We start from the raw sequence: 24765 nt of genomic DNA, 5'->3' as shown, positions 1-24765 counted from the left end.
AAAAAAAATTATATAATTTAACCAATCTGTTTCTCCCTTTGTCTCCTTGAGCTTTTAAAGCTTACTGAACGGTTAGCTTTTCACTTTGACCAGACACACACCATACTCATATTTGAAAACTACGTGAGCTGACACGTAGAAGCTCACTGTTAGTTCTTCACTTACAGTGTAATAATGGAAGGGTGGTGATACTAAAGCCACCAGCTGTAGTGGTAAGAGGAAGTCTGAAGCTTAAGTCAGTCCTCAGTCATGTATCCTACCAGGTTTTAAGCAATAAATCATAACATCATTACTCATCTGCAGTGTCATTTAAGGGATATTCTCAAACAATGCTATTTATTTTTCACTTTTTATATGCTTTCTCAGAGGTTGCAATGCATGATCTGGCATCTGCACCTTCCAGACTCCCACCGGTAGGGTGTGCTCTGGCACATTTCAACAAACTAATCACATTTCATTACCATTAGGATTGAAGATTAACAGCTGTAACCTTTAAAGTGAGCTTTGTTACCATAACCACACTGAAGACAATAGGGAGCCCTATTACATAGAATTCCTGAACACGAACATTTCAAACTGGCATATTCTATAACCTAGAAAATGTTCATAATTACACACTGAAAAATAATATTTTAACAAAAACATTTAACGCCACTAACTTTAGCTTGCATATACTACAACAAAAACAGACAGACTGAAGACAGTTTGTAAAGAACTTTTTCTTTTCAGTGACACAACTTGGCCAGTGAACCTTGGGATTTGGTTTGATACATTCAAAAGGATTTTCCACCTCAAAAACGCCTTTGTTTTTTAAGACTACCCAAAGACTTCTCATACAATTTTCATTTTAAAAACTATGAATCAGACACCCAGAAGTTAGAAAATGAGATCCAGACCAAGAGAGAGCATCTTCATGAACACACTACTTGTTACAGCCCGCTAACAACAGCAGGAATACTCAATCCTACACAAAGCCCTGGAAAGCAGGTTACACTATTTTCACATGAAAAAGAAAAAAAGAAAAAAAAAGAAATCACTGAATCCTTATACCTTAGGATGCCTTTGAATTTTATCTCTGTCACAGTTACTAAATATGTTGGACATGTTAGTCTCATAGAGAAGGATATCATAAAACAGATCTAATGAAAGCAGTAGCTTTAATGGAGCAAGGCAGTCATTTAGCTTGCAATGATAGTATTTCGAAACTAAATCGCAAAGCCAGGTGCCATGAAAATACATTCTCTCCCACCTTTCTCTCTCTGCTCCAATCTACCATTCGGTATCACTACACCATTTGGAGATGAATTGTGACCCTTTTCTGAAATTTATCTTTCACTTTCTTTTGAAAAATTCAATAGACTTAGCAGCTCCTCGTAGAAACAAACCAAACAGCTGATGCAGTCCAAAGAGCAGCTGTGAAGGCCTCAGGCCAAAGCACAGCTTTGCACAAGAAATAAAAGATGCTTTGGAAATGTAAAGCAGCGCTGTCTGTACAGAGCGCTGGCTCCTCTCACTGCTCCTGTGTCTCAGTCAACTGCTAACCCTCATTCTCCATACAGAATCACACTCAGGAGCGGTTTCTAAGCTGTTAATCATATTTTAATGGAAAATTAAGTTATCCCACTGAGGAGAAAAATAAAATTCCATCTTGAGACAAGTAACAAAAAAAATCTTAAGTTTAAAATGTCTAAATTCTGGTTATATGTAGAAAAACATTTTTCAAAACTTAGCAGGTCTTGCAGCAAAGTTACATAAGTTACACTCCAGCACAACAGAATCTTTTAAAATGAGCACAAGAAAGTTTGTTTTATAATGTAGTTAACATCAGTAACAGATGTTAATAAAATGGCTCTCAAAATCTTTCTCTTTCCATACAATTTCTACCTATATCACTCAGTATAATTTAACTCTTCTGAAGCTAACATTATGACCAACCAGTGATAACGATGTTCCGAGAGTGAAAGGCAGACTTCCCAACTACTGATGCTACTTTTACAACCTGTGAACAAAAGTATTTGCTCCTGGAAAACTGCTATGTGTTTTTCTAGTTTCTATCTTGTCCTTAAAGAACAAAGTTGTGATGAGGAATTCAAGCTTTTATTTTACATAAGCAGGGTATCATAAAGCCTAAGCTAATTTAAAAATATAATTAAGTTTAACTGTAGAAAGCTTCCTGTTTACCACCATCACTTACATACAAAGTCAGACTTTCGATACAGACCTAAAGCCAGTCTTAAGATTGAAACCACAAATACATATCTATCTACTCATTGTGAAGTTCAGCAGTGGATTTTACTCCAGTGAGCTGCTCAGATCACCACAGATGGAAGATAAAGACGCTGAAAATCACTGAGAAAATTAAGTGCAATATTCCAAATTATCCACTTGCTAGTGCCACTAAACACCACTAAAAAACTCCAGTTTCTGTGATGATTGAGTACCAATCATTCAATTTTAGCACTTTTTAAGATACATATGTTTTAAGGACAGATACAACAAACTTACCTGTCAAGGCATTTCCCTGACTGCTTCCACTTTAGTGGATGTCTACATAGTGATGTCTACACATGCACACTGTAAGAAAGGAATGAAGCAGAGGGGGAAATAATATCCATGGTTGGTTTTGGAACATGACCACCTATTGTGCTGGGGTAAGACCTTATGATTAACTTACAGGCATCCTCAGTGTAGGATCTAGGTGGCTGGATTTGTTTTCTACTATTTTCTTTTAAATTTAATATGGGAAAGTGACACTTCAGAAAGAAAGATGATGATCAGAGGACTGGAGCAGTTCTCCTATGAAGAAAGGTTGAGGGAACTGGGCTTGTTTAGCTTGGAGAAGAGAAGGCTCCATGAAGAACCTCATTGTGGCCTTCCAGTACTTGAAGGGAGCGTATAAACAGGAGGGGAAACGACTGTTTATGAGGGTGGATAGTGGTAGGACAAGGGGGAATGGTTTCAAACTGATACAGGGGAGGTTTAGGTCAGATATTAGGACCTGTTTTTCATATACAGGGTGGTGACACACTGGAACAGGTTGCCCAAGGAGGCTGTGGATGCCCCATCCCCGGAGGCATTCAAGGCCAGGCTGGATGTGGCTCTGGGCAGCCTGATCTGGTGGTTGGTGACCCTGCACATAGCAGGGGGTTGAAACTCAATGATCTTTGAGGTCCTTTCCAATCTAGGCCATTCTATGATCTATCATATAATTTCTTCTGCCCCAATCTTATTCACTTCAGCTCATCACTTAGAATTAAGATTGCTTTAAGGACAATCAAACAGAAAATAATTACAGGAAATGCTTAAATCTTAACTTGTAACCTCAAAATACTGTTGCTTTTAGCTCATTAGTAAATCTATGTCAAATCAAAAATCTTAGCTTTCATTTCCTCTGAACATATTGTTATTAGCTTGTACATCTCTCCCAAATGCATTTTTCCAAAATAAAGCTCATATTTACATTGATTAGAAGCTCAAGTCTAGACAACCAGAAACCCAAGAATCATTTCATTGTAAAAAGAATTGTCCAAAATCAATCTTTTTATGATGGTGCCTCATTTTCACGCTGTCTTGTCTGTAAATTAACTCCTTATTTCTGAAACTCCGATTTACTTCCTCTATAAAACTAATTTTTTCAAACTTAGACAAAACGCTGAATATTGACATATAAACACACAAATTACATTGAATTTTTTTTGTTAGACAACATACATAGACATAATTACTCTCCATCAGATTTTTTCAAACTCAGATATGAATTCCTCACCAAATAGCTTCAAATGGGATGTGACTTCAGAAGCAGAGTACTTATAAAACAGCCCAAAAACTCACTGTTTTGATCAGTAAATAACTCACCCATGATGAGTACACAGTCTATCACAAACCTTCTTGAAACCCTTTTGAAACAAACACGTTACAGTCTGAATTCTTTGCATTCGAATCTTCATAGATGGTTGTTAGAACTGTTTGCTGTGCTCCTCTGACGTATTTATGGAAGATGTTTGTGAAGTTTCACAAACAAGAGGGAAAAAGATATGTAAACAAACAAAACCCATTTTAAGATAAATCCTCAATCCCTCCACAACAATCAAACAAAAACAAAAACTGATGTAATGAGTAAAATGAAGGTAACTGTAAAAGCAGGACATCACATGCCTCCCATAGGTAAAGGTGGGCCATTCTACTCTCACCTTTATCACGGTCATAGAGTAAGTCTTCTGTTGAGCAAGGACTCCCATCCTGAGATTCAGGAGGGCAAAAGGGAGACACACATGGTGAATGGCTGCTGCAGCTGCTGCTGCGCTCCTGGACAGACGGAGTCTGAGTGTCAATGCTTCGTGTACTACTGCTACGATAGTGAGCAGGTAGTGGGGCCCTTCGACCATCAGGGATATCCAAAGGCTGCAAGAGAAACAAGCAATTCAGATTACTGAGAGAAGATCCAGCTAGTACTCGTAATTGAACTAAAGAGGTAAAATCTAAATAGCTCATTTTTGAAACAACTTCTGTGGAAGTATATAATGCAATACAAAATGCACAACATACATTAATTATGCTCAATGTTGGGACAATGCACAGATTTCCCAAGACAACTATATGCTCTTATGCAATGGAGTTAAATTAACAAAGAAGTGCACTTCATTGTTGATCTACACTTGCCAGCATTTTTTTTTTTTCAGCATTTTTTCTGATATTTTAGAAAGCAATCTCCTCCTCAAATCAATAGATCTCATTATACTAAAGAGAATAATTTTCAGTAACGGTCAGCATAAAGCATAAACAAGTACCATGAGAGAGGTCACACCTGGATAAAAGGTATTTCTAACACAATAGCATATTATTGGCCTAACAGTGAACTGAATTACAGCTGCAAATGAAACCATCCAAGTTTGCTTGTAATTCTCTAGCACTCCTATACTTTCCAACCTTCACTTCTATAGCTGGCTTACAACAAATTCAGAACTAAAAGAAAACATGTACAGGCTTACATAAGGTCCACAAGCTTGTCTTGAACTGAAGATAAGCACTGCCTTCTCATATCAGTTTAGTTGGCACCAGCCACAGTGATCTTGCATCCTATGCTGCAATATACAGCATAGATGTTTCTAGCTTTGCTTCAGTAAGGACCATTTCAAGCCACAGAGGAATGATCAAATGTTCAAGATAGAAAATTTCAGGTGAAATTCTCATTTCAAGTGAAGAATTAATTTTGTTTCATTTTCCTCTTTTCCATATGTACCAAAATTGGAGCAGCCAATTCCAGAGCTTAAAATTCAACACAACACGTTTCTGCTAATAAAGAGGATATGAAACAATATTCCCTCCTCAGCAACAGCCTATGTAGAAAGCCATCAAATTATACAGAGGCAGACCTAGTAGAGTTAGAAAATCCTTTCCTCTTTATAAGCCTTCTAGTTAATACCATTTCACATTTCATTTAAAAGCCAAGCAATACACTATAAGGAGAAGATTACAGTTGTTACATCAAATGCTCAAAAGTTTGGATAGAGCTGTTTCCACAGCTGAGTTCACGTTGTATATTACGAGAGGGCCACATGTTGCTATTCCCATTGCCCCCAACAGGCCATGACTCATTCAATGCACAAGATAGACCTGAAGCATTATATTACTACACAGACAGAAGTAGAAAACAAGACTGAAGCTGTAGAAAGAAAATCAATCTCATAATTAATATAACCAGAAAAAAAGAACTGCCACACAGAACAGCATTTTTTTTTTTTATGTGCTTCTGACACAAAGATTCTATGAGAGGCCAAAGTTATCTGATCCAACTCTTCTCTTTTATCATATCTTTTCTGGAAGCCCAGTCTATACGGGACTGATTTACAGAAGTCTTCATCATTCACAGACGGAGAAGGAAACTGAGAGCGCCGCACTCTGAAGTCCTAAAACACATGCAGTATCCTGAGATCCCTGAAGAAGCGCACTATGAAAGCCTGATGGATTTGTGTTTCTCCATCCATAAAAAGCAAATAATATCACCTTTCCTCTCACATAGTTGTTTTATTTTTATCACATCATTTCAGAGACATTCTTACTATATACTATACTATACTATATATATAGTAGGAAAAAAAATCCATGGAGGAATTCAGATTTCTGGCTTCAAAGCAAGGTTTAGTAGTGAACATTATGACACACATCTAATGAGGAGAAAACACCAAATGGCTGCTCATTAAGTGCACGTACTACATAGCAGGTAAAGCAAGGATTTCAGGGAGAGAATAAAAACAGTAAGTAACCACATAATTAAAGACTTCAGGATAGCACAAATTTCCACACCTGAAGAAACAGCATAGTCTTATGTAGTCAAGAAGTACATCCCAAATCACTTATTTCAGCCTCTGCTGAATCAAAATTGAAGGCAAAGAAAGTCACCTGCATTCTTCAATATGCCTCTAGAAATACATGCGAGTATAAAAAGCTACATATTTATCACTCTTTACAAGTAAAATAACAGAAAAAGCCTGAAAATACTTCAAATTACTGTGCTTCTGTATTTCTTTCCCTTAATACTGAAGCCAATTTTTTACAAGACCATAAGCCTTTGTGAAAATATCAACTTGAAATACTCAATTTTTAAACATGATCAACATAAAAAAAGACTTCAGAACTTACTTTCCATGAGTCATGCCTAAACTACTTTAAAACCAAAGTCCTCACAATCTTAAAGCACAAGAAATAGGCTAACTATAATTGAGTACAGCTGCTACTCATCATAATTCTCAATGCATGGAAAATGGCTGAAAATTACAGAATTCTGTATACTTTTTTTTTTTTTTGCAGGAGGATTCAGCCATGTACTAATTCTATTCCAAAGGCATTCCAACAAAGCACCCAACAACCACTATGAAACAGTATGTTCTTGGATATAGTTATAAACTGTCCTTATACTCCCTGCAAAAGTATGGAAATGGTCTATTTGACAACAACATGCACTTCTTAATGCAATTAAAAATCACCAGATTTTTTCGGTATCAATCAAATTAAAACTGTCCTACAGAGTAGCATCAAGAATTCTACTATGACATAATATACCACTAGGAACCTTACAAATAATCTGTTTCTCACACGCCTTACATCTATTTGAGAGGCATTTTCTTTGGAGTAAAGCATTCAATGCTTTTGATTTAAAAACTATTCTCCACACTGGAGCACAAAGGCAGAGATAGGAAATTGCTTCTGCCTTCTAGCATAAATACAGTCATCAATGCATTAGACAACACAAGAGTGCAGAAATCCATCACATATCCTGAAGAGACTGTTCCTTACAAGGAGAATTCAGAAGAATAAAACCCAAAACTTTTCAGATGAAGGATATGAAGATTAAGGTATAGACCCTGTGCAGCTGTTCAAATTAGAAAAACAATCAAAACCAGTTATTACAGGATTGAGTTTTCTGATAGGTACATAAAAGCATTTTACTACCTATTTTCAAAAGCAAAAGAAATAAAGCAAGACACTGTGGTGACTTGGGGATAAGTTCATCATCTTATTGTTCAAAGTCTCCAACATTTGTGCTGCAGAAACAATAGGACGAGGAATAAAGCCAGACAACCTCACAGAAAGCTGATTCTCTTGTACAATTTATAGTGGGCACAGAGACAACTACAATTTCCTGGAAAGCTGGGCACCACATTATAAACTGGGAAGGAAAATATATCCAGAATCTTTGAATAAAGGCATTAGAAGATGAAATGACATTTTTTAGTAAACCTAAGGACAAAAATGCTATTAAAAAGGGACTCCAGAACTAAATGCCAACTTTAACTCTGTTTTTATGAAATAAAAATGAGAATGCCTTCAGCTAGCTAAGCAAGAGAGATGATCTGAAAAAATATACGCACACGTGGCCAAACCAGAAAGGAAGAAATGCTTGAAATGCTTTGACCACATATCACTAAACTTCATAGTCAATTAGATTATTAAAAGAAAGACCTAACGACAGTACTGTACCATCCATTATCTTTATGAAGCATGTAAAAATAACAAGGCTAATCTCTCCACAATTACCCTTCCATGAATTAAAATTCCTATTATTAAAATACCGTGGGTGGGAAAAAAAAAAAGTAAAGAAAGTTTCCAAAGATTCCATTTAGCAAAATCAGTTAAAGATAGAAAATATATTCCAAATCAATTCATACATTTTTAAGAAGTAGGACAGCTAAAATTCAAGTCAGCAGAAGGGAAAATAAAGTACGTAATATCCTACCCCCAAAATCAAAAAAGTATAAAAATAAATGAAATCTATTTGTGTATCTGAAGACTAAAGAAGAAAGTGTGAATGTGAGAGGAAAGTTCCGCTAGTTTCCAATTTCAACTGGCAGCTAAATTTAAAATGTAATTCAAACATCCATAAAAACAGATCTGCTTTAACCATAAGCTTACTTCTGTTTCATGCATCAGCTATTTCAAGGTGATAAACCCAGAAACAGTTTGTTCAAAAATTCACAAGTTTATACCAAAGACATGAAATAGTGACAGGGGAAAAAAAAAAAAAAGAGTTAACCAAACTAAAATGCATTTCGTTTTACTTAAGATATTCCAAACATGCTCATTAAAAGGAAAGTGGTGAGATCAGAAAGCTATTAATGTACTGGCTAAATTTGAATACAACTTAAGATAGTAAACTGCATCTAAAAAAAAAAAAATGAAGGTAACTACTCTTCTCTATGACAGATTTTATGTTTTTCCCCCAATATTTCCTAGCACATGAATTCAGATTCACAATAGGCCACAAGTGTTTTAAGCAGCTGGATTGATTAACACGAAGTTTTAAACATGCACTTGCTGAAACTACTAAGTAAATTTGAAAGCAGATTAAAAGAAACCAGTTGAGAATTTAGATGCCCACCAATATCAAAAGCAAGCTCATAATGAAATTTGTCCTTCATGTTTCACCCAAGACAACCACTTACCTTTGATTGTTACATCTGTTTTAAAAGAGAATGTTATAACCAGAAAGAAAGACAGAAAATTGAAAGAAAAACAAGTTGTTTCATCGGCAGTGAAACTAATGAAGTTTGGATTCCTATGGTTTATCTTTTGTTCAGTAATTCCTAACCTTTAACCCAGCCACCCAACACCCCTGGCTAAGAAGAAGCTAAATTGTTGCAGTTGGAGAAAGTTCACCAGCGGTAAGATTTAGTAAATCACTTTTATTATGATCTTCCATAAGTAAACTGTGAGATGTAATAAGCTCTAAGACAGTGCTAGGAGTCCTATTTTAGGTCCCACCAGAAGAGATCTGACAGAAATTAGCAGTTATATAACAGGAAACAACCCTTTGCCCACAAAGATGGACTTCAAGGGCAACGTCTAATTTATGACTTTCTTTTGTGTCTGAAGATTCTACCCAGCTAGATGTTTAGATGATGGGTTCACTATTGCCTTGCTTGTGTAAACTGCTGAGCACATCTGGCCTCAGTCCAACAATGCACTTAAGAATGTGCCTAACTGTTTGGCTGGGTCAGAGCCAGTACATTCAGTAACTTGTAAGACTGGGTTCTGCATCTGAAGTAATAAGCTGTTAAAGCCTAAGGACAACACTTACAAAGATGATTTGTCTGATAAATAAATTAAACCTCTTCCAACCACAGGAGATCACAACTCTGGCCATATCAATATCAATAGTGGCAATACAATATGTACCTTTTTATACTCAGATAACAGTTTATAGATTTAGACTTCCAGGGTTTTTTGTTTTTCTCTCTTCTCCCCTTCTTACAACACAGATTCTTATAAAGGGACAGCTTTGGGAAAGCCAATCTATCATGAAACATTTACTACTGAGGTATTTCATTCAAAGCACAGCTAATTCTCTGGAGAAGCCAAGAATATTCCAAAGCTTTTTTTTTTTTTTTTAAAGTTTACTGTCATAATGAAATAACACAAATATCTGATTTTGGAATCTTATACCTCTGATTAAAGTTTTATAGCTTGATTTGTGCACTGAATTGCTATTAGAAGACCATTCACAAGTAAAAAACCTACAGTTTAGAGAATTAGAAAAGACAGCAGTTGATCTCACAGCAGAGAATTTTCATTAGCTATTTAGGAAAGGGTGGCTGCAAAGTAAGCATTTCACATTTTAAGCGTTATTTAAGCACTCCAGTACTCTTCAATGGGAATTCCAACACTCCAGATCTCTCATACGTACAAGCTGAGGAGCCTAGCTTATATTTCCCATATGGAGATCCCCCATTACAGATCAGTGTTTTAAAGAAGTAAAACAGTTCACATTCAGTTCAGTTTATGGAAAAAATGCATTAAAACCAAGAAGCTCAGCAGAGCACAGGAAACTTAAGTCTTACCTAAGAAAAAGCATGTAAAATAAAGCAAATAAATTAATCTCCCAGTTTCTACTTACTCACTACAGTAGGCTGAATATTTAAGTGCATACATTTCTCACAAAAACTTAAGTTCTCTAAGGAAAGGGTATTCTAAATAAAATGTTTGACTAAAAGGCCTTTAAAAACAAACAGAAGAACAAGCAGCCCTAAAATCCTGAAACAATTTTTTTTAAACAATCTGAGGAAAATTTCTGCTATGAGGGAGTTTTCTCATGTGTTTGTAGTTACAAAGAAAAAGCCACTATAGACACATTAATATAAGCTTACCTTGGATATCTCTTCTTTTCCACTATTTTCCTTAATGAACACTTTTTCCAGTTCAGGGCTTATTCCTTCTACATTACATGGCACACGTGAAACAGTTGATTTTGGCACTGAAATGTTTGACAGTGGCATAGGGATTGATCTGGAAATAGAAGCCTAGAAGGTAGAGAGCCACATGATTTGAAGTTGGAAAACAGAATAAAACAGAAGTATGAGATCAGCACTAAAGAATCTAAAGATGGTGAATTAAGAAAATGTATTAATTTTGCCATCTAGAAGACCATCTTTACTTGGCAAATTTAACTAAAAAGAAGCATTTGCATAAATCAAAGGCCACTAAAATCACCTCTTCTTGACTCACAAGAGTTCTATAATAAAAGCATTCTGCTACCTCATTTATCAGTAGGTAGGCAGGTATATGCTCTTTCCAGATGTGCTGACTACAGAATACACACTGGGGATGCGGTGGGCTGATGTAGATGGTTTAACAGTGATCCGAAAGGCATTTCGCAACATTCCTGAAGCTTAACCACTCAAATGAAATATCTACTTAATGCACTGCTAACATCTTTTGGTTGGCTTATGTTAAAGAAAAATAAGGCATTCATCCTAAACCTCTAATTTCATTAGCTTCTAACATTTCAGAACTTTGTGTCAAAAATCTTAAGAGAAAACATTTGGAGTTTAAGAATCAAGCACGTAAAAAAAATACAAATATGGTTTTCAGAAAAAAAATAAATGAGTGGAACTCTGTTACTAGAAGGATCCATTCACAAGAGCACGTGTCTTGCACAGTCAATTCTGAACATTTTAGCTTGGCAGCAACTGCACCTACACTGACAGTCATAAACAGTGTTCACTTCCTAGAATATATTTTCCTGCAGTTCACAGAATCACAGGATTAGATAAAATGTAAAACATACCAGTGGACTTCTCTGAGAGATTACTGAATGAAAGTGACCCTGAATAACCTAATGTAACTGTCCCTGTTCACTGCAGGGGAGCTGGATTGGATCACCTTTAAGGATTCCTTCCAACTCAAATTTTGTCATTTCATGATTCTATGAATCAGCTTGTTGGGGGGTGGGGCTGTTGTGTTTTCTGGTTGTTGCTTTGTTTTATTTTCTGTTTTGTTTGTTGTTTTTTGTTGCTTTGTTTGGCTACATTTTTTTAAGCTCATCCCAAATGAACATTAAGAAAAACTGCCTGCAGAATAGCATCCCTTGGAGGTCCCAGGAAAATTGAAAACTTCATTGGCCTTGCTAAACACATTCTTGAGAATCCAAAGCATTGCATGAGTGAGTTCCAAGTGCTAAAGAACATTACATCAAGCACACAACTTAGGTGGATTTCAGTTTGCGACAGACTGCTTTTACTGTAAGTAGAGGCATAGATACATGCAACAGCTTACATTGAGATCGAAAGTAAAATCCTTTTCTATTAAAAAAATGCAGCAAAGCTTTTGTTGTAGAGACGTAAATGCTTCAGGAAGAACATCAATTTCTTACACACCTTCATCACAAGACCAGATTTTAACCACTAGACTTTATCCAAGCAGAAGAAGGAACATAAAGGGATCAGCCAACATGAACAAATAACCATCATGGCACAACTCCTTCTTTTAAAAACACTATTTTAAAAAGCTGTCAGGAAATACAACTACAATGCAAACATTTCAGGAGATCAAATAGCTGTCTCTTCGCAATGTGGAGACCGAGTTAAGGATCCACTGTAGGCGAAATTTAATCAGGGCTCAAACATCTACACTATCAAATGGAAAAAATAACTGCTTTTTACAAATATCATAAGGGTTCACAAAGTCACTAACAGAATCTCGCCTGAGCTTTAGAACCAGTTTCAGTTTCACATGCAGTTTGTGACACTTACAGAACAGACTCTGTGTGAGGCATCTTCCATTGCACCCTGCTAAGAATCAGGCCCACACTTGGGTAATTTGCCCAGGCAGTTGCTCAAAGCTATTACTCATAGCATCAGCATCTTTCTTAATATTAGAAAGACACTCTCAGAATACAGGCAAGTTTTTGTAACTGATGCACGAAAGGATCTGAAAATCAAAGCTATCTTAGCCAGGCTAATGCTAAAACAATCAGCTCTATTAAGATTTGCATAAATTTTCAAATCATTTTAGATAAGAATAACATAACAGAAAACAGAAGATGTCAGACTAGGAGCCTCAGCTTTACTTTCCAGAGAATTTAAGGGATTACAGTGTCCTATTCCTGATTCACTGAGAGGTGTTTCCTCAGGTATACACAGCCTCAGAGAGATCAGAGGATACATTAGAAAGAAAGAAAAAGGAAAGCTGGTGTAATAAACTCACTGCTGGAGAAGAATTCATCATACTGCCCACTGACTGTCATCACATTGCTCACTGATATAAAATATGAGAACACTCATCAACATAATCTGGACATGATGGAAGCTCTCAACACACACTGTAACATAGCAATGCTGTTCTACCTCATGTAAGGCACTGCTACCACAAAGAATTATATGAAGGTTCTCATCCTAGAATGCAGAATGTTTTACTGACAATGATTCTAGACTACCATAACAACAAAAAGGTACATCCTAGGCAAAGTTACGAAGATGATTCATATCCTGTAATGTGAAAGATAAACAGCCCTCTATTTCCAGGGATGGGATAACTGGTAAGCATCACTGATTTCAACCAAAATTAAATTTGAGGTGAATTATAGTCATCCTTGTAGAAAGCAGACAGGACAGTATTTTTTTCTAACTTGTCAATCACAGGGAATCATTGCTTCTCTGGCCACAAATTAACCAATAAGCAAATTATTAGAAAAAACTCCTAAAATGGACAAGGAAATAAAATCTTTCTTCAAATACTGGATGAAGCAATGCTCCAGTCTTCTATTGATGAATACACAATAAGGCGAATTATAAAGCTGTTTGCAACAAATTAGTTCATTTCAGAGAAGTAGAAAACTGGGTTCTGTAATCTCAATGCAAATACCTTCTAAGAAGTCCTGTTCAAAGTTCTGTCTGCTGCTCAAAGACTTACCAATTGTTGAGCTGTCAATGCAGACTGCTTACTTTTGGTACATTTTATTTATTTACCTATAAAATGAGCTCAGATGAAATTGGCTTGTGTAACTGATAAGCAAAAACCCTCCAGAGGAGCAGAGACCTTTGAAAGCATACCACGAAAATTAGTCTTCGAAACATGCGTATATTCCTGGAAAGACAATCTTATCTGGCCACGCACAGAATTTTTACAGCATCTTTATTTTAGTTTATATCCTGCTGCAACCCCTCTTTCTTTTATTATATGATGGTTATCAGATAAAATGCAGTGTAGATGCAATGGTATTAGGTTGCTAAGCATTTCAGTGTACCACATAAGGAAGCAAACAGAAGAAAGATGGGAAGAAAGAGCAAGCTATTCAACCAACGCTGATAAAATAGGAGGCTGTTAATATAAGCAGCTGTCTACTTACCTGAGTCTGACTGATTGCTATATGGTTGCCATGGAGAGGTGACTGACGTTCTTTCTCTTTACCATGACGACTGCTCTGCTTACTGCGCTGAAGCTGCTGTCTCAATTTGGCAATCTGCTAGAAAGAAGTTCAGGTGAAATGATTAATGAGTTATCTGTTTATATCTTTCTTTATGAAGTGAATCACAGATGTTTTTAAAGTCTTCTTTAGAGAATTTTACAAGCATAGTCGATTGTCTACCTTTGAGGTATGAACATTAAACCCTCTAAATGCCTACTAGACACTTTCTCCAAGGTAACTGCCCTATTCACCAACCTGTATATGCAAGCAGGCTTAGTTTATTAGTAAACTTCCTCATTTACAAGAAAATACTGTAATAACTGATGCAAAGTATCCCTAGTAACTATTTATAACAATTTCTGTCCTATCGCTAGCTTAAACTGAGGGACTGTGAAGCCTACAGTCAAATTTATTTGACCTTGAGACAAAGCAAGTTTTCCAATAATTCATAATTAAAAGAACCTCTACAAACGACTGTCAATCAGTATATATTGCTTCATCTTGGAGAGCTTAATATATTTAATTGTATTTCCCTGCAGGCTACATTATCACAGATTTCTACAAGTAGACAGAATTATCTTTCCTAATGTCTGTTGCAAAGATTGTAAGCAAACAATATATATTTTAAAGGTCAAATGCAACTACAACCATTATTCACTTGACCTGCTCCTTAATAGAAATCAAAGCGCTTAATCCAGGAATTCTTTCACTTATTCCCCCTGAATAGCTTCTACATGAGAGAGCATTTTACTCTCTCAGTATTGTTTGAGAAACTTAGATGATATGCAAATTTAGACAACAGGTACAGACACTTCCTTAAACCAGGGTACTTTTATTTTTTTTCCTTCATGCTCACTCTCTTTCACAATCAGCATGCTGGCATAAAAGGCAATGCATGCAAGTCCCCGCTCCATTTTAAACACAGCTAGAGATACAATTTAAAAATCTGAAGTAAGGAGATATGAACGCACATGAAATTCATAGTTCAAAGAACTTCATCAGCTGGAAAGTATCCTCTCTCTGAGTTGAGACTACTTCAACTGCATTCACTCTGTGGTCAAGTCCAAGTAGTTAAATATACCTCTCATGTCCTTGCAAAAAAGCAGCACTGTGGTGAAGAAACACTTCACATCACTTTTCAGTATCAAGAGTTGACAGTGCTCAGTGAAGGCTTTGATGGAGCTTGACTACAAGTTCTGGAATTTTCTTGGTTTTGTTTTTAACATCACGCACACAACAGATCCACCTTAAATGTTTCACATCAAGTCTTGCCACACTTCATAATCCATATTCAAAGAACTGCTACTCAGAAATGCTTGGCTACTCCTAATCTTCAATAACAGAAACAGGTTAGATTTCCAAATGGGTCTCGTCGAATACATCAAGATAGTCCTAACACAATCAAGTTTTTAACAAAAATGTGCTAAAGAATGAGAAATCTCTTGAGAAAAAGCACCACTTGGGCACTACGAAACTTTGAATGAATTTGAAGAGATACCTCAACTCCACCAAAAAAAAAAAGTCCTGAACTACTCGATAGGAAACCCAGCTTAACAGAGAGATGAAGAAGAAAGTAACCAGTTTGTTAAGGGAACACAAAAGTATATGTACAACAACAACATAGATCAAAAATGCTGGAGAAGTGGGTGTGTAGGGAAGTGATAATCTTTAAGAAGCAGAACAAGGAACAAATGAAGCCCGGACTAGAAGAAGCCATGGATTGAAATGGATGGTTACAAGAATACCCAAAAAGCCAGGACACAAGGCAGGGAGAATGCTGTTTTAATTTCTGTTGCCTTTCCCTGATGCTCTGGGCTTTTTTCCACTTAAACAGTAATTACCCTATTTTTTATTCAAATGAAATCTAGCTTTCTGAGTTTTCCTCAGGAGCATGCTATAAAAAAAGATTTAAAAAAAATTCACCTCAGAGCTCCGACTCAGATTCTAGTTGCAAGCAGCTCATGAGTCTATAAGAAAACATAGCTACACTGTAGATTTAGACAGTGAGAGCACTCCAATGGGCTAATTCATCCCCACATTCTCCAAAGTATGAAGCTATGATCTTCTGAAAGGAACCACGGACATCTAGATGGAAAGTTTTCTCAGCCACTTCCAGAGTATTTGTATTTTGGCATTCAACAGGTACATAACAGTAACAAACAAAATGCTTCTTAGGTCACTGGGGAAAAAGAGAAAGATGAAAAGTTGTTGAAGAATTTGACTTTTCTGTCTGGAATTGCAATGTGGCCATTTAAGCCAAATACAAAATGCAGTGAATAAATAAACATGCTTTCTCAGATCATATCCCTAGCCCTGAATTTGATGAACACAAATTTTCCAAGAACCCTGTCTTTCTCTGATGGAGTAGTTAATACCAGACAAAAGAATGAGAAAGTAAGAATGAGCACATAAAAAGCAACCTGCCATTTCTTAATCATCCTCTAGACACAGGAGACAGGCTTGCCAGCACAGGCTACCTGAATTCATAATAGCCATAGTAAGCAGTCAGCAGTGCAAATATGTGGGCAGAAGAATCCTCCAAACCAAATGGCACTCCATCTCTTCACTGAGAGTACACAGTGAATCTACAACTTGCCAAAACTAATCTTGAAATCTCAATTACTTTTTTCTTCTACAAGATCATCTTTTTATTGCTAAGTGTCTTCCTTCCTTACCAAACTTGAAGAAAACCACTCCTTTTAAGAGGAAGAGGTAGCTGTACTACCAACTAGCTAACTTCCAAGAACCTTAATTAACTAGAAAGCTAGAAGTCTTCTTCCTAAGCAGCAGAAAAGCATCATTAGATCAAACATCAATCAAAATAAACTCCAGATATGTAAGTGATACACTAATCCAAGAAAAGCAGATAAAAAAATCATTTTATGTATGCTTTTTAACTCCTCAATGCTTTGGAAGAAAAAGCAAAAAATTCACCTAGGAGCCTTAACCTGAGAATGCACCTGCTTCTTGAAAAAGCCTTTTTTTGGTGAAGCTTGGGCAAACGTTTGAGATAGATGTTTGGAACTGGCAGCTTGTTATAGTTTAACCCAGCAGATGCCTAAGCACCACACAGTCCTCCCCTCACTTCTCCCCCTTCCCAGTGGAAGTCAGCTGTCCTAATTTTGTTCCCTGGTAGCTCCTTGGGTCCTTTACAACACTGCTTAGCAGCAATTAGAAACACCGGTGTATTATCAACATTGCTTTTCTCCAAGAACCAAACTGTAACACCATACCAGACACCCTGAAGAAAACAATTCCATCCCAGGTGAAACTAAGACACAGCTACATTTGCTAGTATCAGCATCTTTCTTTAGCAGGGTCTGTTGTGATAGAACAAGAAGAAATGGTTTCAAATTAAGAGAGAAGATTTAGATTGCATATAAAGAAAAAGTCCTTTACAATAAGAGTGGCAAGGCACTGGAACAAGTTGCCCAGAGATGGACACCTCACCCCTGGAGACATTCAAGGCCAAATGGACCAGGCTCTGAGCAACCTGATCTAGCTGTAGGTGTCCCTGCTCCCCTGCAGAGGAGTTTGACTACACAATCTTTAAAGATCCTTCCAACTCAAACAGTTCTATGATTCTCTACTGAACTTTAGATCTGAATAGAACTGTCTCAGAGAACTTCTGCTTCCAGAAAACAGATTGACAAGTCACAAAGAAACTGGAATCAAACAAAAACTCTTAACACTCAGCACGCAGGCATTAAGTAGTTTGGTGTAGGAAGGTGAAAGACTTGCATGTCCTTGGAAGTATCTCACACGGACACGGAATGGCTGGACAGATAGGCTAATATCAGGACTTATAGATGAGGGGAAAAAAAATAAGGGGTAAAAATAGAAGCCAAACAACAGAAAGATAGAACAGACAAAGAGCAGGAAAGTAACTGAGGAAGTGCAGAAGTAAGAGAAGATAGACTAGAATTGGCTGAAAAAATGTAAGCAGAATGACACTGGGTCTACGAATGTGGAAAAGGCAACAAAAGTGTTGAAAAGCTAGAGACAGAGAAAGGAAAACAGAGGAAGGGAAAAAAACAAGCTGAAAGAGATGAGAGCAAGTTTTAGCGTGAACAATTCTTGCAAAATTTGAATAGAAACAGTTTATTTCCACACACCTTCCCCCCCCCTTTTTTTAATGTGTTCTATCAGAAAGGAATCACGAAACTCACCAGCTACGTCTTGTCTTTCTCTTGTGATTCGCTCATAGAGGATGGCAACTTTGCAAAACGGATCACTGTGATCAAATGGCAGAGATTGCCTACACACTGAAGGTTTCCCTACCACTGACAGTCAGAGCCCATGTGGTGAAGAAAAGCTGCTTGCTGCAAAACTATCAGATGATGAAGAATGTTCCCTCAGTAGAAGTGAGAGTGTTATCCTAGAAACACAGATATTATTCTTGCCTTTGGTTCAATTCCTTTGTGCCGATAGCTAATGTTTAAGCCAAAACTTCTCAGACACAAGACTCCTTTTGTACTAATTCCTAGGCACTTAATTCATGGTTCTAAGTATCTGCTCATAGCTGCAAATGAAGGCACCCAGGCACTTGGAAGGCCCATCTATTAATAAATCAGTTAAGATGGGTTTCGTTAACAGGTGCTCAATGTGACAGGAATGGACAACCCTCACCTTTCTTTGGCGCAGGTGCTTTTGTTTAAAAACAGGGATATTGTTACCACTGAAATGCAAAATTACTCTTTATTCATTTGAGGAATCAAACTTCTCACTGCTTTTGACAACTATTCTTCTAACCAATAGCCGTGAGAAAAAGGACTACTGCCAGTAACAGCCTCTCCTTAGACAACCTATACATTTGTCCTCATTTTTGAATGTCCTATTCAAAACAAGGAGCCAGAGAGAGGACTCAAAAAAAACATGGAGAATTGAGAAAAAAGCCACCATATGAAAATAAGCTGCAAAATTTATTTTTTAAAGAGAAAGATGTAGCTCTGGAAGAGAGGTTGGACCCTTCCTCACACAGACAGGAAGCTGACGCAGACTAAGTATTTGGTACTGGCCAAAGCTAGAATTGCATGAACTTGAGACAGACTGCAGTTCATTGGTACATAAGCCTGAAATAAGGCACATTCAGCTGAGCTGAAAACCATTTTCCTGTACCTAATTTCTCATTATGCAAATCCACTTCTGTTGGGTTCTATCTTGCTTCTATTGCAGTTTACAATGGAATACATACAACTGAAGAGCATTTCAAGTATGTGTCAACACTTATCCTACTATTTCATTTATGAAACTTGCATCCTTTCCATCCTCACTCTTAAGCCCAACCAAAATTTCTAAACAAGAATATAGCAACGTAGAGTCTTAAGCTTTGTCTCTCTCAGTGCTAGAGAACAGAAAACTTACAAAGGTAACTCTGAACAAAAACAACAGCAACAAGCTACTTTCTCAGCACTCTGGCCGCTCCTCTACAGCCAACACTGAGTAGTAGAAAGGGAGGAAATCCAACATGCATAAAACAACAATCAGTCCTAAAACACTTCTAAGTAGGGAGGTAAAACCTGTTTCAAGAGCAACAGAGGGGAGGGAAAGGGTGCAGCTTCCTGGACTCTAGATAGGGACTAAAAAGTATGTCTTGGCCATATCAAGACTGCAAAGTCTGCACTGTGCAAGAATTCTCACCTCTTTTAGTTGATCAGCACTTCCCCATGATGCTGAGCGCTGATGTGATCGCTTTTCTGCTCCTTCTTCAGCCCAACAGCTAGGTGTCTGGAAGAGGAAAAAATATATACACATGTATAGTGAATTCCCCAGGTTACAAAAAAATTTGTAACAAATTATTGGTTTAACTTTTCTGTAAAATTAGAGTCCAGACATTATAAATAAAAAACAAATATAAGAATCTAATATGCAGCAGTAATATCAATGAAGAAAAAAAACTGTGTCGATAATTCAGTTTAAGGCTTCATGCAATTGTGCTTACAAAAGATGAGGACAACGAGCACTACTGAAGAAGAAATCAGCTGGCTGACAACTATAAAAACAACCTACCTGACTATTCTTATCTTTGCTTCAGCATACATTTCATTTTTTTTACCCAGTGAACAGTTAGAAAACCACAATATAAATTATAAAAAATATATTAAGAAATCAGAGACCAAAAGCCAGTATTCACTTCTCCCACGTGTGTTCTTTAGTCACTGGGCCATATAATCAATTTCTTCCTTTTAACTCTAACTCAATACATCTTTTATTATTTTTGACAATGAGCTAACAAGCAGAAGAATAGACTTTTTCCAGCTTTGTCTGCAAGCCCAGAAGGCTGCTAACATAGTCCTTGAATTTAGGAGCTACAAATGCAGATCCCAAAAACTGAGAAGGTGCTAGAAGCCAGTTCTGCACCTCCTAGGTTTATTCATTACAGGAGCATTACAAAACTGCAGTTATCCACCAGCATCTTCAAACAAAAAGAATCACTGGCTGGCAGAGGGGAAATGACATTTAAAATTCATAGAATTGGGGGTAAAAGTAATGTAAAAGTCAGGGCTACATGCACTCAAAAATTCACAAAGTCACAAGACTTTTTCAACAATTTCAACAAATGTTAGCTGAATCCAACTGCAAGAAATAAAACCATACCACTGAAAACTATGAAAACTCAGCAAAGGTGGTTTTCACAGCCACAAGATCAATCAGAGTGATCTCAGGGGACCGCTGGTGACACTTGCATTGGGGATCTAGGACTCTACCCAAGCAGGTCAGACCGCTTCCGGGATCCATTTCTCCACACGCCTTCCCTTTAGCCTTCTCCCATCTATACATGGAAGCCCAAATCCTCCACTGCTTCTCTCACTCTTGCTTTTCTCTGGGACTTAGAATTTTCTGAAGCACCCTCACACCAAGGTTGCACTGATCTGCTAATAAAGGAGAGCTGACATAGCCTTGAAGAGTACCACAATAAGCAGCGCCTAGAGCCCCTCACTCTTGCTACCCTGAGAAGGGGCAAAAGCAGCTCTCTGGTGCTCAGAGAATGGAATCACACGTTAAATACTGTTAAATATTGATACTGTTAAATACTGAATCTTAGTTTCAGGTTGTAGGCTACACTATCAGAATCAGAGAGCTGCTACAGTATTATATGGTCTATAGCCTGGCACCAGTGCCAATATTTATTATGATAACAGGCACATTGTGCACATAAGCCTACATATCCCATTTCTTTTTCTGCCAGCCCTGATTTTTTGCTGCATGTTCTCAGGAAAGAAAACAAGTCTTTATAAAAGTCAGACTTCTGTGTATTTATTATGAATCTGCGTGGGGATCTGAGAAAGAAGCCTTAATGTGGTTATGAAAAAAACAGTCAACGAGTGAAGAGCTAAATCATCTATTTAAAGCTATCATGAAAATACAAGTCACTCAGCAAGGCAAATCCACAACTCAGATAGATACCACCTGATGAGACTGTATACAACTATATAGGGCCAGACAACATGCACCCCAAGCTACCATGGGAGCTGGCTGATAAGGCCACCAAGCCACACTCCACCATACCTGAAAAGTCACAGCTGTCAGATGGAGACCCCAGAGACTGAAAAAAGGGAAACAACACTCCCATTTTTATGAAAAGGGAGAAAGAAAGGCCCAGGGAATTACAGTGTGCCTTATGTCTGTGTGTGGGAAGATCACGGAACACATCCTCCTAGAAGCTACGTTAAAGGCACACATAAGACAAGAGGTGAATGTGAGATAGCCAGCATGGATTCACTAAGGGCTCACCAATCCAGTGGCCTTCTATGATGAAGTGATGGCATCAGTGGACAATGGAATGGCAACCTGAAGTCATCTGCTTGGATTTGTGCAAGGCATTTGACATGGTCCCACACCACATTCTTATTTCTAAATTGGAAAGATATGGATTTGAAAGGCAGACTATTCAGTGGATGAAGAATTGGTTGGAAGGTCACATCTTTGTGCTTAACAGCTCTACATCCATGTGGAGACTGGTCACAAGAAACGCCCCTCAGAGGGTCCATTGTATTACTGGTTCTGTTCAATATCTTTATCAATAGTAGAGACAGAAAGAATTGAGCGTAACCCCAGCAACAACATCAGACCCAAGCAGTGCAGTTGATACAAAAGAAGAAAGGAAGAAAGGCATGTTATCCACTGGGATCTGGACAAGTCTGAGAAGTAGGCACTCTCCTACTCAATGAGATTCAACAAGGCTAAGCATGAGGCATTGCACTTGGGTCACAGCAATCCCAGATGTGTACAGACTGGGAGAACTCCCTGAGAGGAGCTCTGCAGAAAACTTGAGGTTCTGGTGGATGAGAAGCTTGACATGAGCCAACAGTATGAACTTATAATACAGAAAGCCAACTATATCCTAGGTGGCCCCAAAACAGGAGAAGCTAACAGAGCAAGGGAAGTAATTTTACTCCTTACCCTGACCTCATGAGGCCACACACGGAGTACTGCTTACAGATATAGTCTGATAGTGATAGGATAAAAAAAAAGGCTTTAGATAAAAAAAAGGCTTTAAACTGAAAGAAGAGAGATTTATATCAGATTTTAGGAGAAAATTTTTCACTCAGAGGTGAGGCATTGGAACAGGTTGTTCAGAGAAGCTGTGACTGTCCCATCCCCAGAGGCATTCAAAGCCAGGGATACTGGGGCTCTGGGAAGGCTGATCTATTGGACAGCAACCTACCTATGGCAGATGAGTCCAGCTTCAGAGCCGTTCTATGATTCTATAAACTCTTTTTTTCCTAGAAGTGCCTTGTTCCATGCAAATGTTATCTACATTTACTTGTTCTGTATTTTAATGGAGCCTCTAACTGTGGGCTTTCAAAATGGCTGTATTCAGTTTTGGGCCTCTCACTACAGGACAGACATCAAAGCCCTGGAGCATATCCAAAAATAAAGGCAACAAAGCTGGCAAAAGGTTTGAACATCAGTCTTCAGAGAAGAGGATAAGAAAACTGTGATTGTTTAGTCTGGAGAAAAGGAGGCTCTGGGGAGAACTTGTCACTCTCCACAACTGCCTGAAAGAATGTCATAGCGTGATGGGTTTGTCAGACTCTTCTCCCAGGCAAACTACTGATAGGAGATCTGTTCGGCCCTTAGCTGTGGCAGGGGAGGTTCAAGTTGGATATTAGAAAAAATTGCTTCTCAGGAAGAGTGACAAGCCATTGGAATAGGCTGCCCAGGGAGGTGCAAGAATCACCATCCCTGGAAGTTTTCAAGAAACATGTAGATGTGGGACTGGCAGACACGGGTTTAGCAGGCATGATGGTGATCAGTTGAGTTGATGATCGGACTAAATGATCTTAGAGCTCTTTTCCAGCCTTAATGATTCTATGAAATTAACATTCCAGTGATGTTTTCTGAACATCACATTACTCCACAGTTTGATGAACAACTCCAAAACAAAGTGGGAACAGGTGCTTAAATATTTTCCTTTAGGCTGGGAGGGCGTGGCAGGCATCACTATAAGCTCATAGCCTTTCAACAACAGCATAATAAATAGAACAGAAAAGACAATGAGTATCTAAAAAGTCTGAGTTACTCAAACAGAAATAGACAAAACAGAACAAACCAAGGAATGTAGTGAGAACTTGCTGGCTTTTTTTTTTTTTTTAAAGCGTAGATATTGATCCAAATAGGAAAAACAAGAATAGCAGCATTCTGAAGAATTTCATCAACAGTACTGGTACTGCTAGAAAAGACAGAGGTGAATACCTGCATTGCAGTTGACTTAATAAATGAGTTCAGAACAACAAATATGTAAAAATCCATTCACTCAGCACTAGATTCTGTATGTCCTCAAACTATGCTTTGACACTCTTCCAGTTTAATATTATTCATAGAGTCAAGGATTACACATATTTGCTTTCAATCTCTGGTAAATTGAGGCAAGTCACAACCTTTCAAAATATACCTACAAATACCAGGATAGAGATAGATCGCATCCATCACTTTTCTTTGCAGTATTATAAAAGAGTACAATACTCTCTAGCACAAAGTAAACTCAGGTAATATTGTACTAATGTGATATTTATTATCAGCTGGGAAAAAAAAGTTAAAAATAAACCTAAGCAGTTGCCAGAGTATCATAGCAAGCTGGACTCTTCTTTAAATGCTATGCATTTCTGCTTCTAACATAACCCACACTAAATGAAGAAAAACATGGGTCTTATCCCAAGTCTTTATATTCAAGCAAAACTTCTCAAAAAAAGATTCACATTCTAATACAACAGAAATAAGAACAAGTTGTTCTGCACCCCAGACAAAGCCACGTTTTGTGAAAGTTATCCCATCTTTATTTACAGCTTCTACACAACAATCTTATTCATATAAGTCTTCATCTGAAGCCACTGCAAAGTGCACTCCTCACTCATTAAACATTTAAAAAAAACAGGATGAACAAAATTCAAAATGGTATCTGAAGATAAATTTCTGCATCACAGAAAGCAAAACCAGTTAGCTACTTCATCTCAAGTCAGAAACAAAGTAACAGAGGTCATCAGTACCACCTGTGAAGCTGGCAATACCACTTCAAAGCTGAAACACATTTATCGTATTAAGCATGAGCTAACCAGGATATTTCCTACAATTTTATAAAAAGA

The 24765-nt window shown here is 37.5% G+C and overlaps 1 protein-coding gene across 6 annotated transcripts in view; it reads right to left on the bottom strand.

Moving 5' to 3' along the window:
* Positions 1-24765, bottom strand: part of GLCCI1 (glucocorticoid induced 1) — a 52600-nt gene that overhangs the window by 6000 nt on the left and 21835 nt on the right. For 2 of the 6 annotated variants that reach the window (XM_010712664.3, XM_085227492.1), the window contains exons 3-6: positions 19820-19906; positions 14120-14236; positions 10641-10793; positions 4191-4401 (exon numbers count right to left, since the gene is read on the bottom strand). In XM_010712664.3, coding sequence (XP_010710966.2) covers positions 4191-4401; positions 10641-10793; positions 14120-14236; positions 19820-19906 — 568 coding nt within the window. The remainder of the gene's footprint in view (positions 1-4190; positions 4402-10640; positions 10794-14119; positions 14237-19819; positions 19907-24765) is intronic. The other 4 variants (XM_085227489.1, XM_085227493.1, XM_085227490.1 and 1 more) reach the window with 3 other exon arrangements.

Source organism: Meleagris gallopavo, chromosome 6, assembly GCF_905368555.1.
Source record: "Meleagris gallopavo chromosome 6, MGAL_WU_HG_1.1, whole genome shotgun sequence".
NCBI classification, from domain to species: domain Eukaryota; kingdom Metazoa; phylum Chordata; class Aves; order Galliformes; family Phasianidae; genus Meleagris; species Meleagris gallopavo.
Note: the sequence above shows the minus strand (reverse complement) of the source record. Positions and strands in the feature narration are given on the sequence as shown.